At 40.8% G+C, this 18,211-nt stretch overlaps 1 protein-coding gene across 1 annotated transcript; it reads left to right on the top strand.

Moving 5' to 3' along the window:
* The first annotated feature begins 97 nt into the window (after positions 1-97).
* Positions 98-17,599, top strand: TNFRSF11B (TNF receptor superfamily member 11b). Its single transcript, XM_005507267.4, has 5 exons — positions 98-736; positions 9,948-10,317; positions 13,996-14,190; positions 14,517-14,741; positions 16,472-17,599. The coding sequence occupies exons 1-5, from the start codon at positions 623-625 to the stop codon at positions 16,858-16,860; spliced, it is 1,293 nt and encodes a 430-aa protein (XP_005507324.2). The 5' UTR covers positions 98-622; the 3' UTR covers positions 16,861-17,599.
* Positions 17,600-18,211: the final 612 nt, after the last annotated feature.

Raw genomic sequence — 18,211 nt, 5'->3', positions numbered from 1 at the left:
CTGCCCTGGCACAGGCAATGGCCGTTCCTTGCATTCCTGCCCCAGCAGGGACGGGAGAACGGTGGGGATCCTCCTTCCCCTCAGCCTCCCCCTCCCTGGCCTTTGCTTCTCAGCTATCCCTGATCCTGGAAGCCCCTGCGGAGCAGAACGGAGAGGAGCCCTCTTCCTCCCTGGGAAATGGCAGCCGCGGGTGCGCTGCCACAGGGCCCAGGGCTCAGCCTCCAGCAGCAGCTTTTGAACGTGCCTCCCAAGAGCCGGGGGGCGCCCAGGGACCCGTTGTCATCCACAGAGTGTCGGTGTCCCCTCCAAGGCAGCTGCTCAGGGGAGAGGTGGTGATAGACAGCCAGACAGCCAGAGCCCAATTAAACCCTCCCCTGGCCAGCCCCTGACACTCCCTCCTGCATTTTCCAGTCTGTGGTTACAACGCTCAAAGGGTTCCATTAAGTCATCAAGTTTTACAGGTTCCTCAAAAAAAAAATAAAAATAAATAAATAAAGAGGGGGGGAGAGACAGCGAGCAAGAGAGAAAAGTTTGGTCATGGCAGGGAATGAGTGATCAAAGCTGAGCCAAAGCTTCCTGTTACACCGGGACTATATATATATCGTCTCTTTAATGTTGGGGGATGTCAGCCGGCTGCCGGGAGCCCGGAGCGGGAGCCGCGCTCTGCCTGATTTCCAGCTCGCTGAGGTTTCTTCCACCGACCACAATGAACAAGTTCCTGTGCTGCACGCTTGTGGTAAGTCCCTTCGGAGAGGTAGATGGGCTTTAAGATGCATTACGGCTTCAGAGATCAGGCTGTAAGGACATACGACTTTTCTTCTGGGTTTTTTTTGTTTTGGTTTTCTTTAGGTTTGTTTGTTTGGGGCATTTTTTTGTTTTCTCTCAGTTTTCTTGGTGAACCTTTTTTGTTTCTTCACGCCGGGCTTTCCTGGTGAGTTTTGGAGTGCGATGGACACATCCAGCTCCAGGGAGGCAGCAGGGATTTTCATCCCGTTTTTAAGGTAGTGGCATAGTTTGCTTTGTTTTTGAGTTTTTTCCTGTCTGACTCTCTCCTTTTGTAAGGCTTCATCCTACCGGAATGACACAGAACACAGTGTCTAGAAATGAATTTAGAAACTATAGGCTGGGGTGTTTGCTTTGAATTTGAAAAAGCTCCATCCCTGCCTGTCTCTAATCTCTGCTGCAGTGGCACTGGTCAGTATCTCAGATAAAACTGGGAAAACTGCTGTGAAATCCAGGAAGAAAAAAACCAAAAAGCTCAAGCATGTGGTGCTTGTTTGGCTTAGAAAATTCAGCTTCCTGTGCAAAAAAGTGATGAATTAGAAGCTGTGTCAGTAGCTATTACAGAAAAAGTCGTGTTATTAAATCTGGTATAAGCCCCTGCTTTAATGAGTTTCTGTTTACTTGGTGATTTAGCAAGATACTTCCAAATGCAAATTTAGAAATGTCAGCACTGCAGTAAATCTTTCAAAATGTCATTTAATCCATTTAGCTGTATGGAATTTTATATGATGTCATATTAATTAAAACCTGCATACAGACAGATATTGTGTAACATCTATTTGGAGGATATTCATCTTTTGGATAAGAAAACATTCAAAGAAAACATCAAAAATAATATTCAGAGCAGGCTGTTATGCATGCCTGCACAGAAAATTGCTCCTGGGTTGTTTTGGTGAGTACAGTGGCATTAATGTTGCAGCAGAGCGTTAGAACTGAGATCCACTTATTTTGAAAGCTCTTTATAAATGCGACGAGATTTCCAGGATCCGATGAGTAATGCATGTTTGTTACTCTCTGTACAACTTTCTGAAAGAGCTTTTTGAGTAACAAACCCAAAGTAATTAAAGGTGCAAAGGAAGCAAAAAGTTGTCAGGCTCGTGGTCAGCAAAGAAACACAGGACAACTTTTTCACCTCGTGTATGATGTTGTGCCTTCTTTGTCTATATGAAAACATGGGAAATTAATCTGGAAATTTTAGCATTGGCATGTTATCGGCTTGGTTTCTTATCTGTGACTGTCATAAAATAATCACATCAGTATTTTGATTTTGATTAAATGTAATGTGCCTATTCGTGTTCTCCCATAAAGTAATAGCTTTTGGTGGAGTTCGGCATAATCCTCTGGCAGATGAGTCTCAGAGCTGAAATTCATCGTGACAGGAGTACATACCAGAGAGCTTCATCATTCAGCTGTTTTTTTAATTATTATTTAAAAGCAATTTGTTTAGAGTTACTGTGAAGTTTAAGTACTGCCAGATGAGCTAGAGCTCAGAAAAGTACTTTCAGTACCTGTTTTATAAGGACACTTGTAAGAGGCGCAATAGCAGTTCAATGTTGTATATTTGGCTGGATACCTTAAACCTAATTTGGAGACACCATATCTAAAAAAGATTTTTTGGACATGATGTACTTTCAACCTCGGACTCTCTGCTAGGGTTTCAGAAAGGGGACCTGCTGTGGTGGTGGATACATGTACGCGTCGTTCGCTGGAACACTCAAACTGCTTACAAACATTATGAAATCAGGCTGAATTAAAAGAAATTCCCCAGAGCTGGATCTTGTTACTTGTCACGTAACTGTCTTGACCCTTAAACTTGACCCCTCTGTATTTTTGGCTCTCTGGACACACGTGATGTGCTTTTTCTGGCCTGCCTGTTGTGTTTGGTGTGTGTAGGCAGCAGTGGCTTTGCAGCCCGCGAGGGTAGGAGTTATCTTTCTGTCTGACTTTCTTTCTGTCTGTCTGCATGTGTGTTGGTTAAAAATAAAACACCAAGGTTACCAGAAGAATTTTTAAAAGATTGTCACAATTTAAATAACACCCACTGTTCAAATCTCACAGAAACTTTAATTTTGTTCCTTCTGTATTTAACTTCTATGCTAGTAGATTTACTACTCTGATGGTCTTCCTGGAGAAAAACACCTGTTTGCTCATAATACTGGACATGCTGTTTCTCTAGGTAGATGGTCAGTTGTTGGTAATTCTGTTCAGTGCAAAGGCAGACTGTAGTCATGGTGGTAACATCCCAAGTTTGGGTTATCTCTAAACCTTGCTGGCACTCTGGTGAATAATGCTCCAAAGCATGAGCTGTGGACAAGACACATCTTTTGGTGAGCAGCTGGTTAGGCTTTTCTGTTTTCTTCCTCCACAAGCTTCCAGACCAATATAACTCATATAAATGAGGACTTTCAATTTAGCACTTTGATAAGATGCAAAACTGCTCTTCAACGGAATGTAATTTTCCTAACACTGAAAATGAAACAATATTTTAGACCTCTAAATTGCTTTGTGAATCCTGAACTGCTTTGTGAGTGGCACCTAATTGTACCTCACAAAGTCTCTAAAAGGTTTGAATTGTCCACATATTGCTTTACTGTCAGAGAAATGGAGATGGTGGTTGATGTCCTCAGTTATGAATACAGGTGGCTTGGGGAACTCACTAGTTATATTCATGATATAAAAGAGCAGTCTCCACTCTTCCGTACAAAATTAGGTCCTGTTATGCCCCAAGTGGGTGGATTGCACTGAAGCCATTGGCAGAATGGTGGAACAGCTTTATAAGCTAACCTCAAACCAGCAAAAATGGCTCTGTTTCAGCTTCTGTCATGTACCTGATGCTCAGCTGGGGTCCGCCAAAACATCCTTCATCCGGGCTGTGCCCATGGGGTGAACCGTGCTGCATGGCTGTCAGCCCAAAGAGCTTAAATTTGGGGATTGCATGGGGCCTCCAGAACAGCAAGGTGAGGAGAATGAGATCTGAGTATCTCTCCACATGACAAATATTTAGCACCGGTTGTTTGCGATAAGCAGCCATGGATCTGGCCCAGCATGACACCATCATGTACTGGATCTAGAGATACTGTTTTGATCTGATAAGCTACTCATTAGGAGGACCCCTTTAACATCATCCAGTGCTATATTTTGCCACTGAGGTTTCTCTGAGGTCTGTGCATTATTTCAGTGAGGCATTCTGCCTAAGGCCTCCTGCCTTAGCTTTGTCCAAACACTTGGTGTAGAAAGCAAAAGTAGGAGAGTTATGAGGTTTTACTTTGAACCCAATGCAAACACTAGGAGCAATCTGACAGATGCTTTGAACGATTATTTATCACACAGGAAAATATGCTTCAGAATAGTTGTGGAATGTGAAACAGAAACAGATTTATCTTTCTCAGAGAATTAAACATTCTCCTTTGGTCTACAACCCAAAACCACAAAGCCAAACTATATAATAATATTTTCATATGCTGAAAAGCCACTTTCTTTTCTCTCACAAAGCAGTGATTTCAGGGGATGATGCTTGAAGGATTTTTCCTTTATGTGCTTTGTCTTCCAGTTCATTTTAATTCAACAAGAAAAAGCAAGTGGCTCTTTGCCTTACATTTAAAGATGAAAGGAAAGGGCGTGTAGTTTTTTCATGCCCAGGATCTGAAAAGAAATTTTACAATCACATTATTTCTCTTTGAAAAGCATCTTCTAAGGGCTCAAATAAATGGACTGCACGGGAGTTTTATGTTAGCATTGACATTTTGTGTATGCTGACATAAAGATGGTATAGAAAAATACAGCTTTAGGCCTAATGTGTTGAGTGACACAATCAAAGAATTGCTTTTTAACCCTAGGTAACTCATTTTGAATGAGTTCTCAGTATTTGCATTGACTTACATGAGACTTATATTTCAGTACTTATGGTTCATCCCAAGTCCTTGCATGGAGATGGTCATCCTGAGGGGTACCCAGGATTTGGCCCAGGGAGATAGACAAGGACTGAGCTTTTCAGTCCTTTCAGAACTGAGCCCATGACACTGGAGGCAAATTTCACCCAATGGGTTGATAGATGTAGCTAATGATACTAACTTTTGTTATGTTTTGTTTTAGTAATTATTTTGTTACTGATAGCATTTCATATTCATAGAGAAAAACAAACAAAGAAAAAAACACCACTCTAAAACATTTGGGATTGATTTTTTTTTTTTTTTTTAATTCAGCTTTGTATTCCATTGCCCCTAAGAAAACCCTTTGCAACTGAGCGCACTCTGAATCAGAGTAAGTTAATTTGTTGAGATGAACAACATAACTGAGTAGCATTGTCTTACATTGGTGTTGAGATATCAAGGATTCCTTGGTGTTTCAAACTGAAAGGACCTGCCTAGATAATTTCATTCTGTTCCCCAGCTCTTCCAGGAAACCAAAGGGTGTATTTGCTTTCAGAAATGCATTGCGAGCTATGTTTAAACTACTTGGGTTTCTGCACCTGCTTCTCAGTACAAGGCTGTTCCCAAACTTCCTCTGAAGAGAGAATCACCTTTTCATTTGCCAGCGTTATACTTTAACAGAGAAAGTTCTTCTCCCTCTGTGTGTTCACTGTCTATTTTTGCTTAATCTCTAGGTACTGTTTTGAATTGCCAAGGTATTGAACAACTTCAAGATGAGGCTCTCTGTATCTTTCTGACCTTTCTCAGTACCTCTTCCAGGTTGAAATAACCTTCCCTAAACAAGGATGAACAGAATTTTATGTGATCTTCTGAATGACAAATCCATAACTTGACCAAGTGTAGTATTTAGAGATTCCAGCTTTGGTTTCTTAAGGGTTAAAGGGTGAACATGTTCGTGGCCTCTACTTCTGATTCCAGTAAACTGAAGCCAGGCTTCTCGTTTCTTCCTCCTTTCAAACTGGAACATGCCTTCTTCTCCAGCAAGTGCAAAAGAGGCCAGTGCCAGCAGGATTAGGGAGAAATCCTGCTTTCTGTGAAGCTTTGAGGAAGACCGATGTTCAGAACTAATAAGTTCTGATTGTAGCATTTTCATGTGCTCAGATAGTGCTTTTTCTTACAGCAGAGATGAAGATGTTTAGTTCATTGCCCATCTTTAAGTATGGGCATACAGGTCAGTCAAAGGTTTTATGTGACTGAGAATTTGCTAACAAGTTGGTCATAGCATGGCTTAGGAGGAGAAATGTCAGAAATCACACAAAATGCATTGAATTAGCATTTTAATTTGATTCAGGAACAGGCTTTTGAAGTGCCTCTCCTTATCATCCTTATTTACAGTATTTTATTTTGCACATCAGAGCAGACTTGCAGTACACAAAGTGGGTTTGCAAAAGTAAACTGGATTGATGAAAGTAGACACGAGCTCCAGAGATGCACCAGATACGCTGTAACCACTAACGCATGCTCAGTCCCTGAGAGTAGACTGAAGTTAGTCCAGAATAACCCCCCAAATCATGCATAATGTGGATGTCAGGTGCTCAGCACCATCTGTTCTGCTCTACGAATCTGCAGTAACAGGTGACCCAACTTGCTAATGTAAGCAGAAATTCAGTGTGTCTTAGGCCAGTAGAAAGGACAGTTTAGTGATATTCCTCTCCAGCTTATTCTGTGAGCTCGGGGATGAGAAGAGTCTTTTCAGTCTGTTTGTGTCAAGTTGCTGCAGTAAAACTAGTAAAAATCATGGTTAATTACATTCCACCATTCTTCTTGCATTTTTGCAAAACTCCTGAAAAATAGATTGCTTCTACTTTGGCACTTGATGGAGGTTCAAACATAACTTCTGATTTCTGGGTTGCATATTAATACTCAGAACACTTATGTGTGCTAGGTGTTTTCAGTCTGCATAGAAGGCAATCTTGCTGATTTGTTATCTAAGTATTATTAAGGGACCTGCAGTAGTCTTATGAAGAAGCGTGGGTTTGGGAATTGGAGTCTAGAAATGTACTTAACAACATACTAATGGCTGTACTGGGTCTAAGAAAAAAATAATCCAGAAAAAAAGCCTTTAAAAGCCCCATATGCTGTCTATGACTGGGGTTGTTAACTGAAGCACAGACGAGATTGAAGAAAAAGCTAATAAAATAGTGACATCTTTCCAAAATGCTCCCCCAGACTCAAGCAATTTGTGCTTAGGAATTTCCTGATCAGAAAGGGATTTATATGTCTAATAGCCCCTTATTAGAATTTTCCTCCACTATTACATCCAGTTGCATTTTGAACTTTGAACTCTACTATTTACCATGTCCTGTGGCAATTAATCGCACATCTCCTGTACTATTAGGATCACAGTAGTCAAACAATAATAGTTATGGTCATCCAGCTCTCTGTTGAAAATGGTGTATAAAATGTTCTCGTAAAATACCAAGCTATTGCTTGCATTTACAGGTTTAGTTTGAATGAATAGTCTTTTCTCATAATTGTTTACCAACTAAGAGTTAGATCCTGCACACATATGGCTCAGCCACTGATGGATGGATAATGGCAGCTACACAATGTGTGTTTCTGGGAAGGAAGGGAAGACAGGTGTGATGTGCTTTTCTTTCAAAAACACAAAGAAAAAATCAAATGCAAAGACTGATCATCCTTTCAGTGATACTGATTTATTAATCCTATTATTATGGTTATTGGTTATGCTCATTTAGATTAATAGTATTCTGGTTGCCATTAATAATTTATAGTTATTGATACTTCCAAAGGCAAAACTTTGCATCATCTCAGGCACATATTGTGAAGTATTGTTTGCTCAATTTTTTAAATCAATTCATCTCACATTGAGTTGAATTGTTTTCATTTTTTATTGGTTTGCTTCACATAGCTGTAGGTTCTTCAGGAAGCAAGTGCTTCTGTTTTTCCCTACAAAGCTCCATACGATCATACCCTGGCTGCTGAATTTGAATTATTTTAAATCCTGATCTGCAGCAAAACCTCTCAGTTGCCTCATCTATGATTTCCAATGTAAATTATCAAGCAAGGAAAACAGCAAAATCTTGTTCTTACTCCTGCGTGTTGCAGAGGGGAGTTGAGCAGCCATGAAATGGTCCATCTAACTGTTCACACCTGAAAATATGGCAGAGGCATGACCTAGAGGAGCAGCTTCTGCTGCAGTGGCAGCTTGGGGTTTGTTGTGAGCCGTGCATTGCAGAGAAGGATAACTGGCATTTCTGCACGAGGACGTGCTGTCCACATGTCTTGTTGTCGTCCCTAGTCATTTTCACAGTGTCAGGTTTTCATCTGGGATGGGTACTGTCTTGGTTTTCTGGAGACGTCTGCATGAAATGTGGGTTACTGCTTGTCTTTGTACTATCTGTGCTGCGTGTTGCAGTCTGTTACGTACTGCAAAGGAAACGCGTGTGTCCGTGCAAGTCTTGAAGTCTCGGATGCTGTATTATCTACTACTGGATAAAAACCATAGAAGAAAACCTGACTGTTCACATCAATAATTAATGAGATTCCAGGACTTCCTTCTTACTAGAGTAATAGCTGTAGATTTTCTCACAGTGGAAGAGATTGTGCATTGAGACCACAAGAAAAAGTGGGATCTCCACCAGTAGAAATCAAAGATTGGAGAAGTTACAGGATTTAGTAAAGGGTAACTAGAAGAAGCTATGGGAAATACCCATACTACCTGCATTTCGTTCTTCAGGCTGTTCTATACAGTTCTATAAAAAGTGGATTCACAGACAGGCAGTAGGAGATGGCAATAAAAATATTTTCTTAAGCAGCAAGAGTTCCTCATTTAAGCACTTAATATTATTTAGTGCAAATGCTGTGACTCGTGTTAATGCAGGTGAACGATTAAATTGTCCTTTCCAACCTTAATAAGACTATCACTTAAGAAGTGCTGTGCTGTGGCAGAAGTGGGGCCCTTAGGTGAAGCCTCTTTAGGAAATACAGGGTCTGAATGAATAAAAAGAGTTAATTCCACTTACACTTTGGGGACATTTGCATTGGAAAAAAAGAAAATATGTTCTTGCAGTTGAATTGACAGCTTCGTATTAGCTGACTGGGATTAGAATAGCAACAAAGACAAGTCAGCTGGATTTCTGTTTTGAATGGATATGTAGAAATAAAAAATCTTCATTCAGAGACAGTTTCATAAAATATACAAGTTCTAGAAGAGAATTCACACGCTGGTGACCAGTGCTTGGATAGAGCCGGGTTCTCTGTGTGGAGAGGGAGCTGCTGGCAGACCCCATGGTGCTCCGGGTGGTTTGTAGGGAATAAACCCAAGAGTTATTTTTTTATAGGCTCATGGAATCACAGAACCAAATTTTCAGTTACAAGACCAAAATGATGTGTTGCGGAGGTTGTCTTTACGGAAGGGCAGGGTCATCTCACTTTGCTAGATCCCAAATTGCACCAGCAAAGCCGAATGCTGCAGGAGTGCAGTGGTCATGACGTGTGCCGCAACTGAACCAGGTCCTGACGGCAGCCGTGAGCTGATAGTTTGAGGTGGGAAGTGAAAGCATTAACCTGAGCTCTTCCAGCTCATGTGTTGAAGTCCTTGACGTACCCTTCATGAACTGCAGCATTCTTTGCCTGAAGCGGCATCTTCATACTTGATGTAGCTGCCATATTTTATCCCCAGAGCAGCTGCTCTTCAGTGCAAGATTAAATGCTAAGCACTGAAAAGTAACCTATATTGTTCTATCCAGTCGTTACTGATAGAAAGAAATAATGTAAGACATCAACTTTAAAGGTATCTGTGGTAAAGGTGCAGTACACTGATCAGGTTTGTGTGCTCAGATATCATTTCCTTTGCACCTGGAGTACTTGATGCTAAAAACACAGGAGTGCATGATCCCTACCTCACTGTGCATCAGCCTGTTGCCAACAAAATGAATAGATCAGGCTGTCTGGTGCCCGGCAGTAGAAGGTCATTGCCCAGTGATATTAAAAAGGGTGTAAATGGGATGAGAGTAGGATCTATATCTCTGGAAGATCAAGGAAGTACTTCCATTGGGAAGATCTGCTGGATAAGATCCTAAAATTTTCCTATTCTAAGACAGACATGGGAGAGTCCAGAAGCTGGCTAATATTTTATAAATTTCTAATGCAAATATTTTTTTGAAGATAGCAACATGAATAGACTCATAAACTCATTAAAATTTAGGTTTCCTTGTGACCATGGTGCTCCCCAGAACTAAAGTGAGCGGTGTTTTATTTTCCTGTTGCTAGCTCTTGGACATTTCTGTTAAGTGGACCATCCAGGATGACTCTCCCCCCAAGTATCCCCATTACGACCCAGGGACATCTCGTCAGCTCCTGTGTGACCAGTGCCCTCCTGGGAGCTATGTACAGCAGCACTGCACGGCCAGCAGCCCCACGCGCTGTGCCCCGTGTCCAGACCAGTACTACGCCGAGGAGTGGAACAGCAACGAGGAGTGCCAGTACTGTAGCTCCGTCTGCAAAGAGCTGCAGTACGTGAAGCAGGAGTGCACCAGCACGCAGAACCGCATCTGCGAGTGCATCGAGGGCAGATACCTGGAGCTCGAGTTTTGTTTGAAGCACACGGAGTGTCCTCCCGGATTTGGCGTTGCACAGCCAGGTACGTGGCGCTTTTCAATACACACAGACTTAATTAGAGCTCTACGGCACGTCAACGACTCGTGGCAGTTACAAGATTAGGAAAGAGGCTCGTCCAGATGAAATTACAGGACAGTAAATTGTAAAGGCAATTGAACCTGTTCTAGTCTGCATCATTTGGACTGTAGCCAAGGGAACATTTCTCAGTGGAATACCCTGCTCCTACAGTAATATATAACTTAATGGCAGTAGCAAATGTAGCAAATTGCACTCTAATGAGAAACATGATGGATTGCCTCTTTTAAAGGAACATTATCTGGAATGTAGTATTTGTGTGTGTGATAAATAATAATGTTTTTCATTTTGAAATCTGCTGTTTCAAGCAACCGTATGTCTTGACAAACACCAGGAGCACTACATGTTTGACACCAAGTGTATAATTATAACAATATTAATATAGCTCTAGCATCACAGCAATATGTGGTAATAATTAATTATCAGCATCCTAAGTGGAACTCTTAGGGAACCTGTTACTATTATCAAACAAGCAAACATTTCTTTGTCAAGCAGGCTGGCATTGTGCTGGAAGTCTGGTGGGGATACAGCGCAAAGCTGCATTTTTCAGTGGAGTGTATTCTTCATTTAAGACAACATAAATTGTTAAAACAATAATAAGTTCTCCTCTCAAAACAAAATACATAATTTATCATTTGGCAAATGTCATGGCCCAGTTCAGCTCCAGTATTTAATACAGTCTGAAAGAATTGTAAGCTGTCACTGCACCAGAGGTTGGAAACTGCCTGGGGAAGAGCACTGAGGAAGGGAATACAGAAAATCAAAGAATTTTGGACACAGACTACAGAATTAATTCCCTAGGAGTTACGTATATACAGTGAGAATCATTGGGGCTGGCCTGTGCACTTTAGAGCTGTGCTGAGTGACAGGTTGGGAGTCCTGTCTTGTCTTCACAGAGTCACAGAATCACAGAATGGCTGGGGTTGGAAGGGACCTCTGGAGACCATGTAGCCCAACACACCTGATAAAGCAGGTTCACCCAGGGCAGGTGTTCACCTAGCAGTGCTGTGGACATCTCATTGGAGAACAACTTTGACATAAGGAGAAATGTCCTTGCTGTACCTGCTCACTAGTCCCCGAGTAACTGGTTAACTAAGTATTATCCTGGTGCTCTTGCCACTGTTAAACATTTCCACTGGCAGCTACCACATTTCCATATTATGAATCTTCGTTAACCTAAATCCTTATGCCCAGGGGCGTGGGTTAATGAGGTTCCACTGCACTTCAGCAGTAAGTCAAATGGGTACAGAAACAAAGTTCTCAGAAAGACCATCTGGAAGACAAACAAAAAAGTATAAATTGTCTGAGTAACCAGCCTGCTCCATCTCTGCAAGCACAGTAAAACTGTGGCAGATAAATTTGAATCCCCCAGTTTCAAATGAAACAAACTTTGGAAGAAGATAAACTGCCAAATCATGTGATTTATTGGAGAGTTGGTTTCCAAAAGACCATCAGGATGAACCAGCTAAACCAAAGCAGACCTCAAAAAAGGAATGAAAACATTATAAAAATAATTGCGTCCCCCTGTGTCAATAGTCATTTTTGACAGGAGGCATCGACCAAGAATTTAATAAGCATGGCCCACACTGTGTTCCTGGTTTCTGCCATATGATAGGCTTGAACATTTTAACGATGTAAATTCAGGTGAAATAAGACCTCAGTGTAGAAAAACACAGGGAGTTCTGCCACACAGGGAGATGGTGTGGTCCAGTGTCTCATTTGAAGCTTAAAACATGCTGGTTGCTCGTGATTGCATTGGGCAGATCACTTCAGTTTTCCCCTTCTGTGAGCGCAGAGTAAGGTTTTGTTCCTTTCTGCTGTGGTTGGCGCTGTATGTGGCAGAGTTTTGGGCCACAATGTGCTGGGGAGGCAGCACCATCTCCCTGTGCCTGGGGAGAGGGGAGGATTTGGGGTGAACCGGAGGGAGCAGCAGAAGGGCGGCCGGGCTGCGGAGGTTTGTACCCTGAACAGCAGCAAAGATGCAGCTGGCAAAGCTGGGAAGTGGCTCAAGCCTGAGAAGGCTGATACATGATCGGTTTTATTTCCCTCTTGTGCTGCGAAGGTTGTAGAGGAAGCTCTGAGCAGAACGACGCACCGTTTGCAGGGACTCTCTTTCCCTTTCCGGAACACAACAGCAGCGTGCCTGTAGCAGGAAAAGCTGCTAAAAGTTGAGACTTCTCAGCACAGCCAATTGCTGCAGGTGCAGGGTTGGCCAGTGTTGATCCAGCCCAGAGCCACGGGCAGTGCCCGCCGGGCAGGAAAACAGGCGGGCAGACGCCAGCTGCAGAAAGCAGAGCACCTGGGGGCTTTGGCAATACACACTGTCCCTGATTTATCAGGTGCACAACAACTAAAAATTTCTCCTATGTTTTCACTTGTTGTCTGATAAAAGAAGTGTTAGGTCAGGTGTATGCAAGTATTATTCTTTGTTTCACATCCCATAGAAAACTAGAGGTTCATACTCTTTTTCTGTAAGGAAATTTCCAAAATAAATAAAATTACTGAAAAGCTAGCATTAAAATAAGCACCCACATGTAAATACTTCCAAAATACACTAGATGGAGGCATTTTCTTGTTCAAATATAGTTTCCAATTATCTCCAAAGAATTTTAAGCATGTGCTTAAGTTCATGCGCAATAACAGAATATTAGATGCTAGACTTTAGGCACTTGACAAATGTTGGCTGAGTAAAGATAAATTAAGAGTGAACATATAACATTTATTGGTGCTGTTATTTTCCTGCTACTGGAGGTTAGACTGTTCGCATTTTTCCAGATTTCATGTATTAATTTTCTTCCTTTTTGTCAATGTGATAGAACTATATATTGTTATTCAATTTTTGTATCATCTATTTTATTCTGAAGTAAAACTATGCCTTATAAAAGTGAAACACCAAGCAAAACATATGTATGGATATTTAATATTTTTCCTATGTTGAATGATCTACTTTCTCTGCTTTAAATAATATTTTATTCAAGCCCAGAAAAGAAGTTCAGAAATGTTACTGAAATTCTGTTTTCCCGTATAATTTAATATTTGAGTAGGGAAAGTACTTTTCAGAGGGCTGTTAGTTGATATTTAGTCTGGCTATATTTTTAGGTAGAACTAAAGTAAAGCCTTTGAGTAAGGTTCTGGACAGATATTACAATTTAGAGCAGTATCTTGTGCCATTTAATTATTGCACAGAATATTTGTACAGTGGAAGGATGAAGGTCAGACATCATGTAATGGCCGAATAGACTCAAGTAATTACCAGTCGAAAGATATTATTTCAGTAAATTACTGATTAAATCAGTAATTACTGATTTTAAAGCTGGTAACAAATGTATGTAAGGCCACTATTTATTACTCTAGCAGGAACATAATTCTATTAAAGAATCTTTTTTATTTTTAAAATTTAAAGTGTGTTGGTATTTTGGGGGGGGTTGGGGTTTTTTTGTTTGTTTGGTTGGTTTGGTTTGCTTTGCTTTTTGTTTTTCCTAAATGTGATTCCTTCGTAGACCAGAAATGTGACAAGCAGAAGAATGACAGTTTTGGGAGGAACATTTCCTTTTTGTGTTCTTGTATATTTTTTTCATAGTGGATATTATATGTAACTGGCTGCATTGTTTCCTTATTTCCCCAGGTACCCCTGAGAGTGACACGGTGTGTAAGAGATGTCCAGAAGGATTTTTCTCAAATGAAACATCGTCCAAAGCAGCGTGTCTGAAGCACACAAACTGTAGTGCACTGGGTTTCAAAACAGCATTGAAAGGAAATGCAGTTCGTGACAACGTCTGTCAGGAAAATACAGATACGGCACCTCAGAAATGCGAAATAGGTATGTGTTATATTAAGAAAGAGTGGTCAGAAAAGATACCTTTAATTATAGTTAAAATGGATGTATCAGCATTGATGAGAGAAATATCTAGCTTGTTAGCCATTTGCCTGCCATGGTGATGGCCATAGTAGAGTTGTAATTATTGTAGGTCAGACCAAAGGGAACTTATGCTCAGAGAGTAAGAGCATTATAAAGGCCACCTTTTAGTTTATTTTTAAAGCATTTTTCTTATCGTCCTTGCTGTTTGCTCTTTTTTTTTTTTTTTTTTTCCAGAGACAAGCAGGATAACGAGATCAGAACAACTGACGTCTTCTTTTTCATTTCAGATGTCACCCTGTGCGAGGAGGCTTTCTTCAGGTTTGCTGTTCCCACGTTTCTCGCACCTAACTGGCTGAACATGCTAGCGGACAGTTTGCCTGGGACAAAAGTTAGCACAGAAAATATTGAAAGGATTAAACAAAGGCACGGTTCTCAAGAGCAGACCTTCCAGCTTTTGAAGTTATGGAAGCAGCAAAACAAAGAACAAGATATGGTCAAGAAGATTATTCAAGGTACCTTATTTTGACAGAACATATATTAAAAGCGACCTTCTAAGTGGCATTTTAAAAATTGCTTGGGATCAAATACCTTGAGGTGGTGTGTTATGCTCTGAGGATGACCAGCAGGGCTTGACAGAGATTTACTGATTCAGTAAGCACAGTGAAGTTGAAGGGAAGCAGGAAAAGAACTCAGCTTCTCCTGATCAGCCCAGGACCGAATTCTTCCCAGACTTGTAGCCCCCTTGGGAGCTTGTGTTGTGTCACAGCCAAGATCCCCTTTGGAGACTGCACAACTGTCATGGTTTAAACCCAGTTGGCAACTAAGCCCCACGTAGCCGCTCACTTACTCCATCCTGGTGGGATGGGAGAGAGAACTGGAAGATTAAAAGTGAGAAAGCTCATGTGTTGAGATAAGGACAGTTTAATAAGTAAAGCAAAAGCCGTGCACACAAGCAAAGCAAAACAAAGAATTCATCCACCACTTCCCATGGGCAGGCAGGTGTTCAGCCATCTCCAGGACAGCAGGAATCCAGCTCGTGTAATGGTTACTTGGGAAGACAAATGCTGTCACTCCAAACATCCTCACTTCCTTCTTCTTCCCCTAAAATATATGTTGAGCATGAGATCATACGGTATGGAATATCCCATTGCTCAGGTGGGGCCAGCTCTCCCAGCTGTGTCCCCTTCCAAGTTCTTGTGCACCCCCGGCCTCCTCACTGGAGGGATGGGGTGAGGAGCAGAAAAGGCCTTGACTGTGTGTAAGCGCTGCTCAGCAATAGCTCAGTCATCCCTGTGTTATCAGCACTGTTTCCAGCACAAACCAAAAACACAGCCCCATAATAGCTACTATGAAGAAAATTAACTCTATCCCAGCCAATTTGTCAAGTTGGGAAGAAGTTTCCTGTTGTTACATCTGAGAAGTGGATGTTGAGGATGGGGGGAGCTGGATCCCTGGCACGGAGGGCGCGATTTGTTCTCTATAAAATGGAGACTGACAGCTCAGACTAGGACATCTATGCACAGAATGGGGACGTATGGGAGTGAGGAATACACAGACAGACTTTCCCTTCTTTTTCCTTTCTGATACCTATTTGTCATGCCACCTCACTGCTTTGTTTGTGCTGAATCTGGCAAGACAGGTGTCAAAGGTGAAATAGTGCTGCAATGTTAACACCGAGGTTTTTATAAAGAGTCAGGCCAAGTCTTTTCATGTAAGCCACCATCAACAACCACCACATCTGAATGACCTTTTGACCACTCAGAGTAGATTTGAAAAATGCTGCAAAATGTTTTTTTCTCCCTCTCCTTTTTAATATGTATGCTTATGTCAGACTGTGAAATGTCTAGAATACTTCAAAACTGAAAATGACTGCTTTAGCAAAGCTTGCCTAGACATTTCTGAAGAAGAAGACCAAATTTTTCTTTCACTGGAACCAAATGTTAGGAGTCCTATCACATACACAGAACATGTTACAAGATAGATGAAACGAGTGTATAGCAATAAATACTTGCTGCTAAGTTTGTTTGTAATTTGGGGCTGTTTGTCTTTGCAAAGTTAATTAAATTCTTAAGTGTTTTTCCTGAGTCTAAAAAAAACCCAACAATCCTGCATTGCTGAATTATTCGAAATAGCATAAAAAAGAGAAGGAATATTCACGTTGATATTTGGAAGGATTTTTTTCAGGCCATGATGAAGTTGTAATTCATTGTACTTACCTCTCTTTCCTTTTCACTCTCTATAGATATCGATCTTTGTGAAAATAATGTCTTAAAACATATTGGCCACCCAAACCTCACCTTTGAACATCTCAACACACTGATGGCAAACTTACCAGGCAAGAAAGTGGGAAAAGAAGACATCGAGCACACGATGAAACTATGTCAGCCTACAGAGCAAGTTCTGAAACTTCTCAATCTGTGGAGAATAAAGAACGGTGACCAAGACACCACTAAAGGTTTAATGTATGGACTGAAGCACTTGAAAACATACCACTTTCCAAAACCAACCATCCAAAGTCTGAAGAAGGTGATTAAGTTTCTTCACAGATTTACAATGTATAGATTATACCAGAAACTCTTTTTAGAAATGGTAAGGAACCAAAGTAAATCAGTGAAAGTAAGATGTGTCTAGTTCAAGATATTTTTCATTCTCCACTGACTATTTTTCCCTAATTACTGCCAGCAGTAATTATACTGGAACATTGTTTCCCTACATTATGTCTTGCTATTTATAGAAATGCCTGACTGGAATAGCTCTAAGTCTTTTGCAGTGTTTTTGGAAGTTTTTCTTTAATAAAATCACTTTTGTAAAAGCTATTAACCTGTTGTTAACACTAAGGGCCTGATTCTGCATTTTTGCACATTCAGAGTTGAAAAGCCCCACTATAGTCACTAGGTGAGAAAAGAATGTCAGACCAGGCTCTACTACAGTATTTGCTATTTATATTTTTTGAGATATAAACATTTCTGTTGTACATATTTATTAAGTTAAATGGAAATTGTATGAGACTGAATTTTAGAAAGAGAAATGAAAACCACACTGTATATTTTCTAGTTACATAAAAATGATCCCATATATTTTTCTGGCAAAAAAAATTGTAGCATGCTCTGAGATTTATTAATTTCTTTACATTTTGTATTTAAAAAAGAAGTATTATTGCTTAGTTTTGTTTGTATAAGTTGTGGTATCTTTTGCTAGGGATGTTTTAATTTATCCAATGATTTTAATTCAAATATGGTGAAAATATAGCATAAGTGACCTGAATATTTAAATATTCTGTGAGGAAGTGAATGTACCATATTTAAGAAGCTGGATTTTTACATAAAATTTCATAGTCTTATTTTATATAACAATTAAATGTTTCAGTTTACTTTTTGACTGGTGTTTACCTCTTGACTCTGCAGTAGGAACTACTAACAAAGACAGACCACGTGGATTTCACTGCTTATCTTGGGTTTGGCTCTGTGCTACTCCCTGTCTGGTCTAGGAGTTAATATGTGAGCCAAGTACACATTGACCAGCACTGGATTTTCATGGTCACTGTACAGGTGTAAAAGAAGGTAAAAACTACTAAAGGTTGTAGTTCAGAGGGTGCAGGCAGATGTGATACAGCCAATTACAGCTCCATAGATGCGTTTGGCCCAGCATTGCTCCTGGCCCAGCGTCATTCTTGGAGAGTTCACAATCTTTGGCCTGACCACAGCTTGTAATTTCATGGAGGAGAGATAAGGCAGCATGCAGAGGTCACATAAAATAAAATAAAATATTTACCATTGCCTTCAGCTACGAAAGGAGGCACCTGCAAAGAGATGGGCCTGAATACGGGAACAGGGAGTGTGTGTATTGTTATCAAAAGCTCACACAATTTTAAGGACCAGTGATCATTCACAGTGCAAGCCAAAAGCTTTGGTGGCTGCAGAGAGAGGCTGGACTCTTGTTTTGTTCTTTAAACCATGCAAACAGAGTGTGAGTATTCAACACA

This window comes from Columba livia, chromosome 2, assembly GCF_036013475.1.
Source record: "Columba livia isolate bColLiv1 breed racing homer chromosome 2, bColLiv1.pat.W.v2, whole genome shotgun sequence".
Classification (NCBI taxonomy): Eukaryota; Metazoa; Chordata; class Aves; order Columbiformes; family Columbidae; genus Columba; species Columba livia.
This window is presented reverse-complemented; position numbering and strand designations above follow the sequence as displayed.

Excerpts from the sequence above, each read along its gene's own strand:
- TNFRSF11B (XM_005507267.4), top strand. The coding sequence starts at position 623 with ATGTCAGCCGGCTGCCGGGAGCCCGGAGCGGGAGCCGCGCTCTGCCTG. Across the intron at positions 10,318-13,995 it reads ATTTGGCGTTGCACAGCCAG|GTACCCCTGAGAGTGACACG; the intron begins GTACGTGGCGCT and ends TTATTTCCCCAG. Across the intron at positions 14,191-14,516 it reads ACCTCAGAAATGCGAAATAG|ATGTCACCCTGTGCGAGGAG; the intron begins GTATGTGTTATA and ends TTTTCATTTCAG.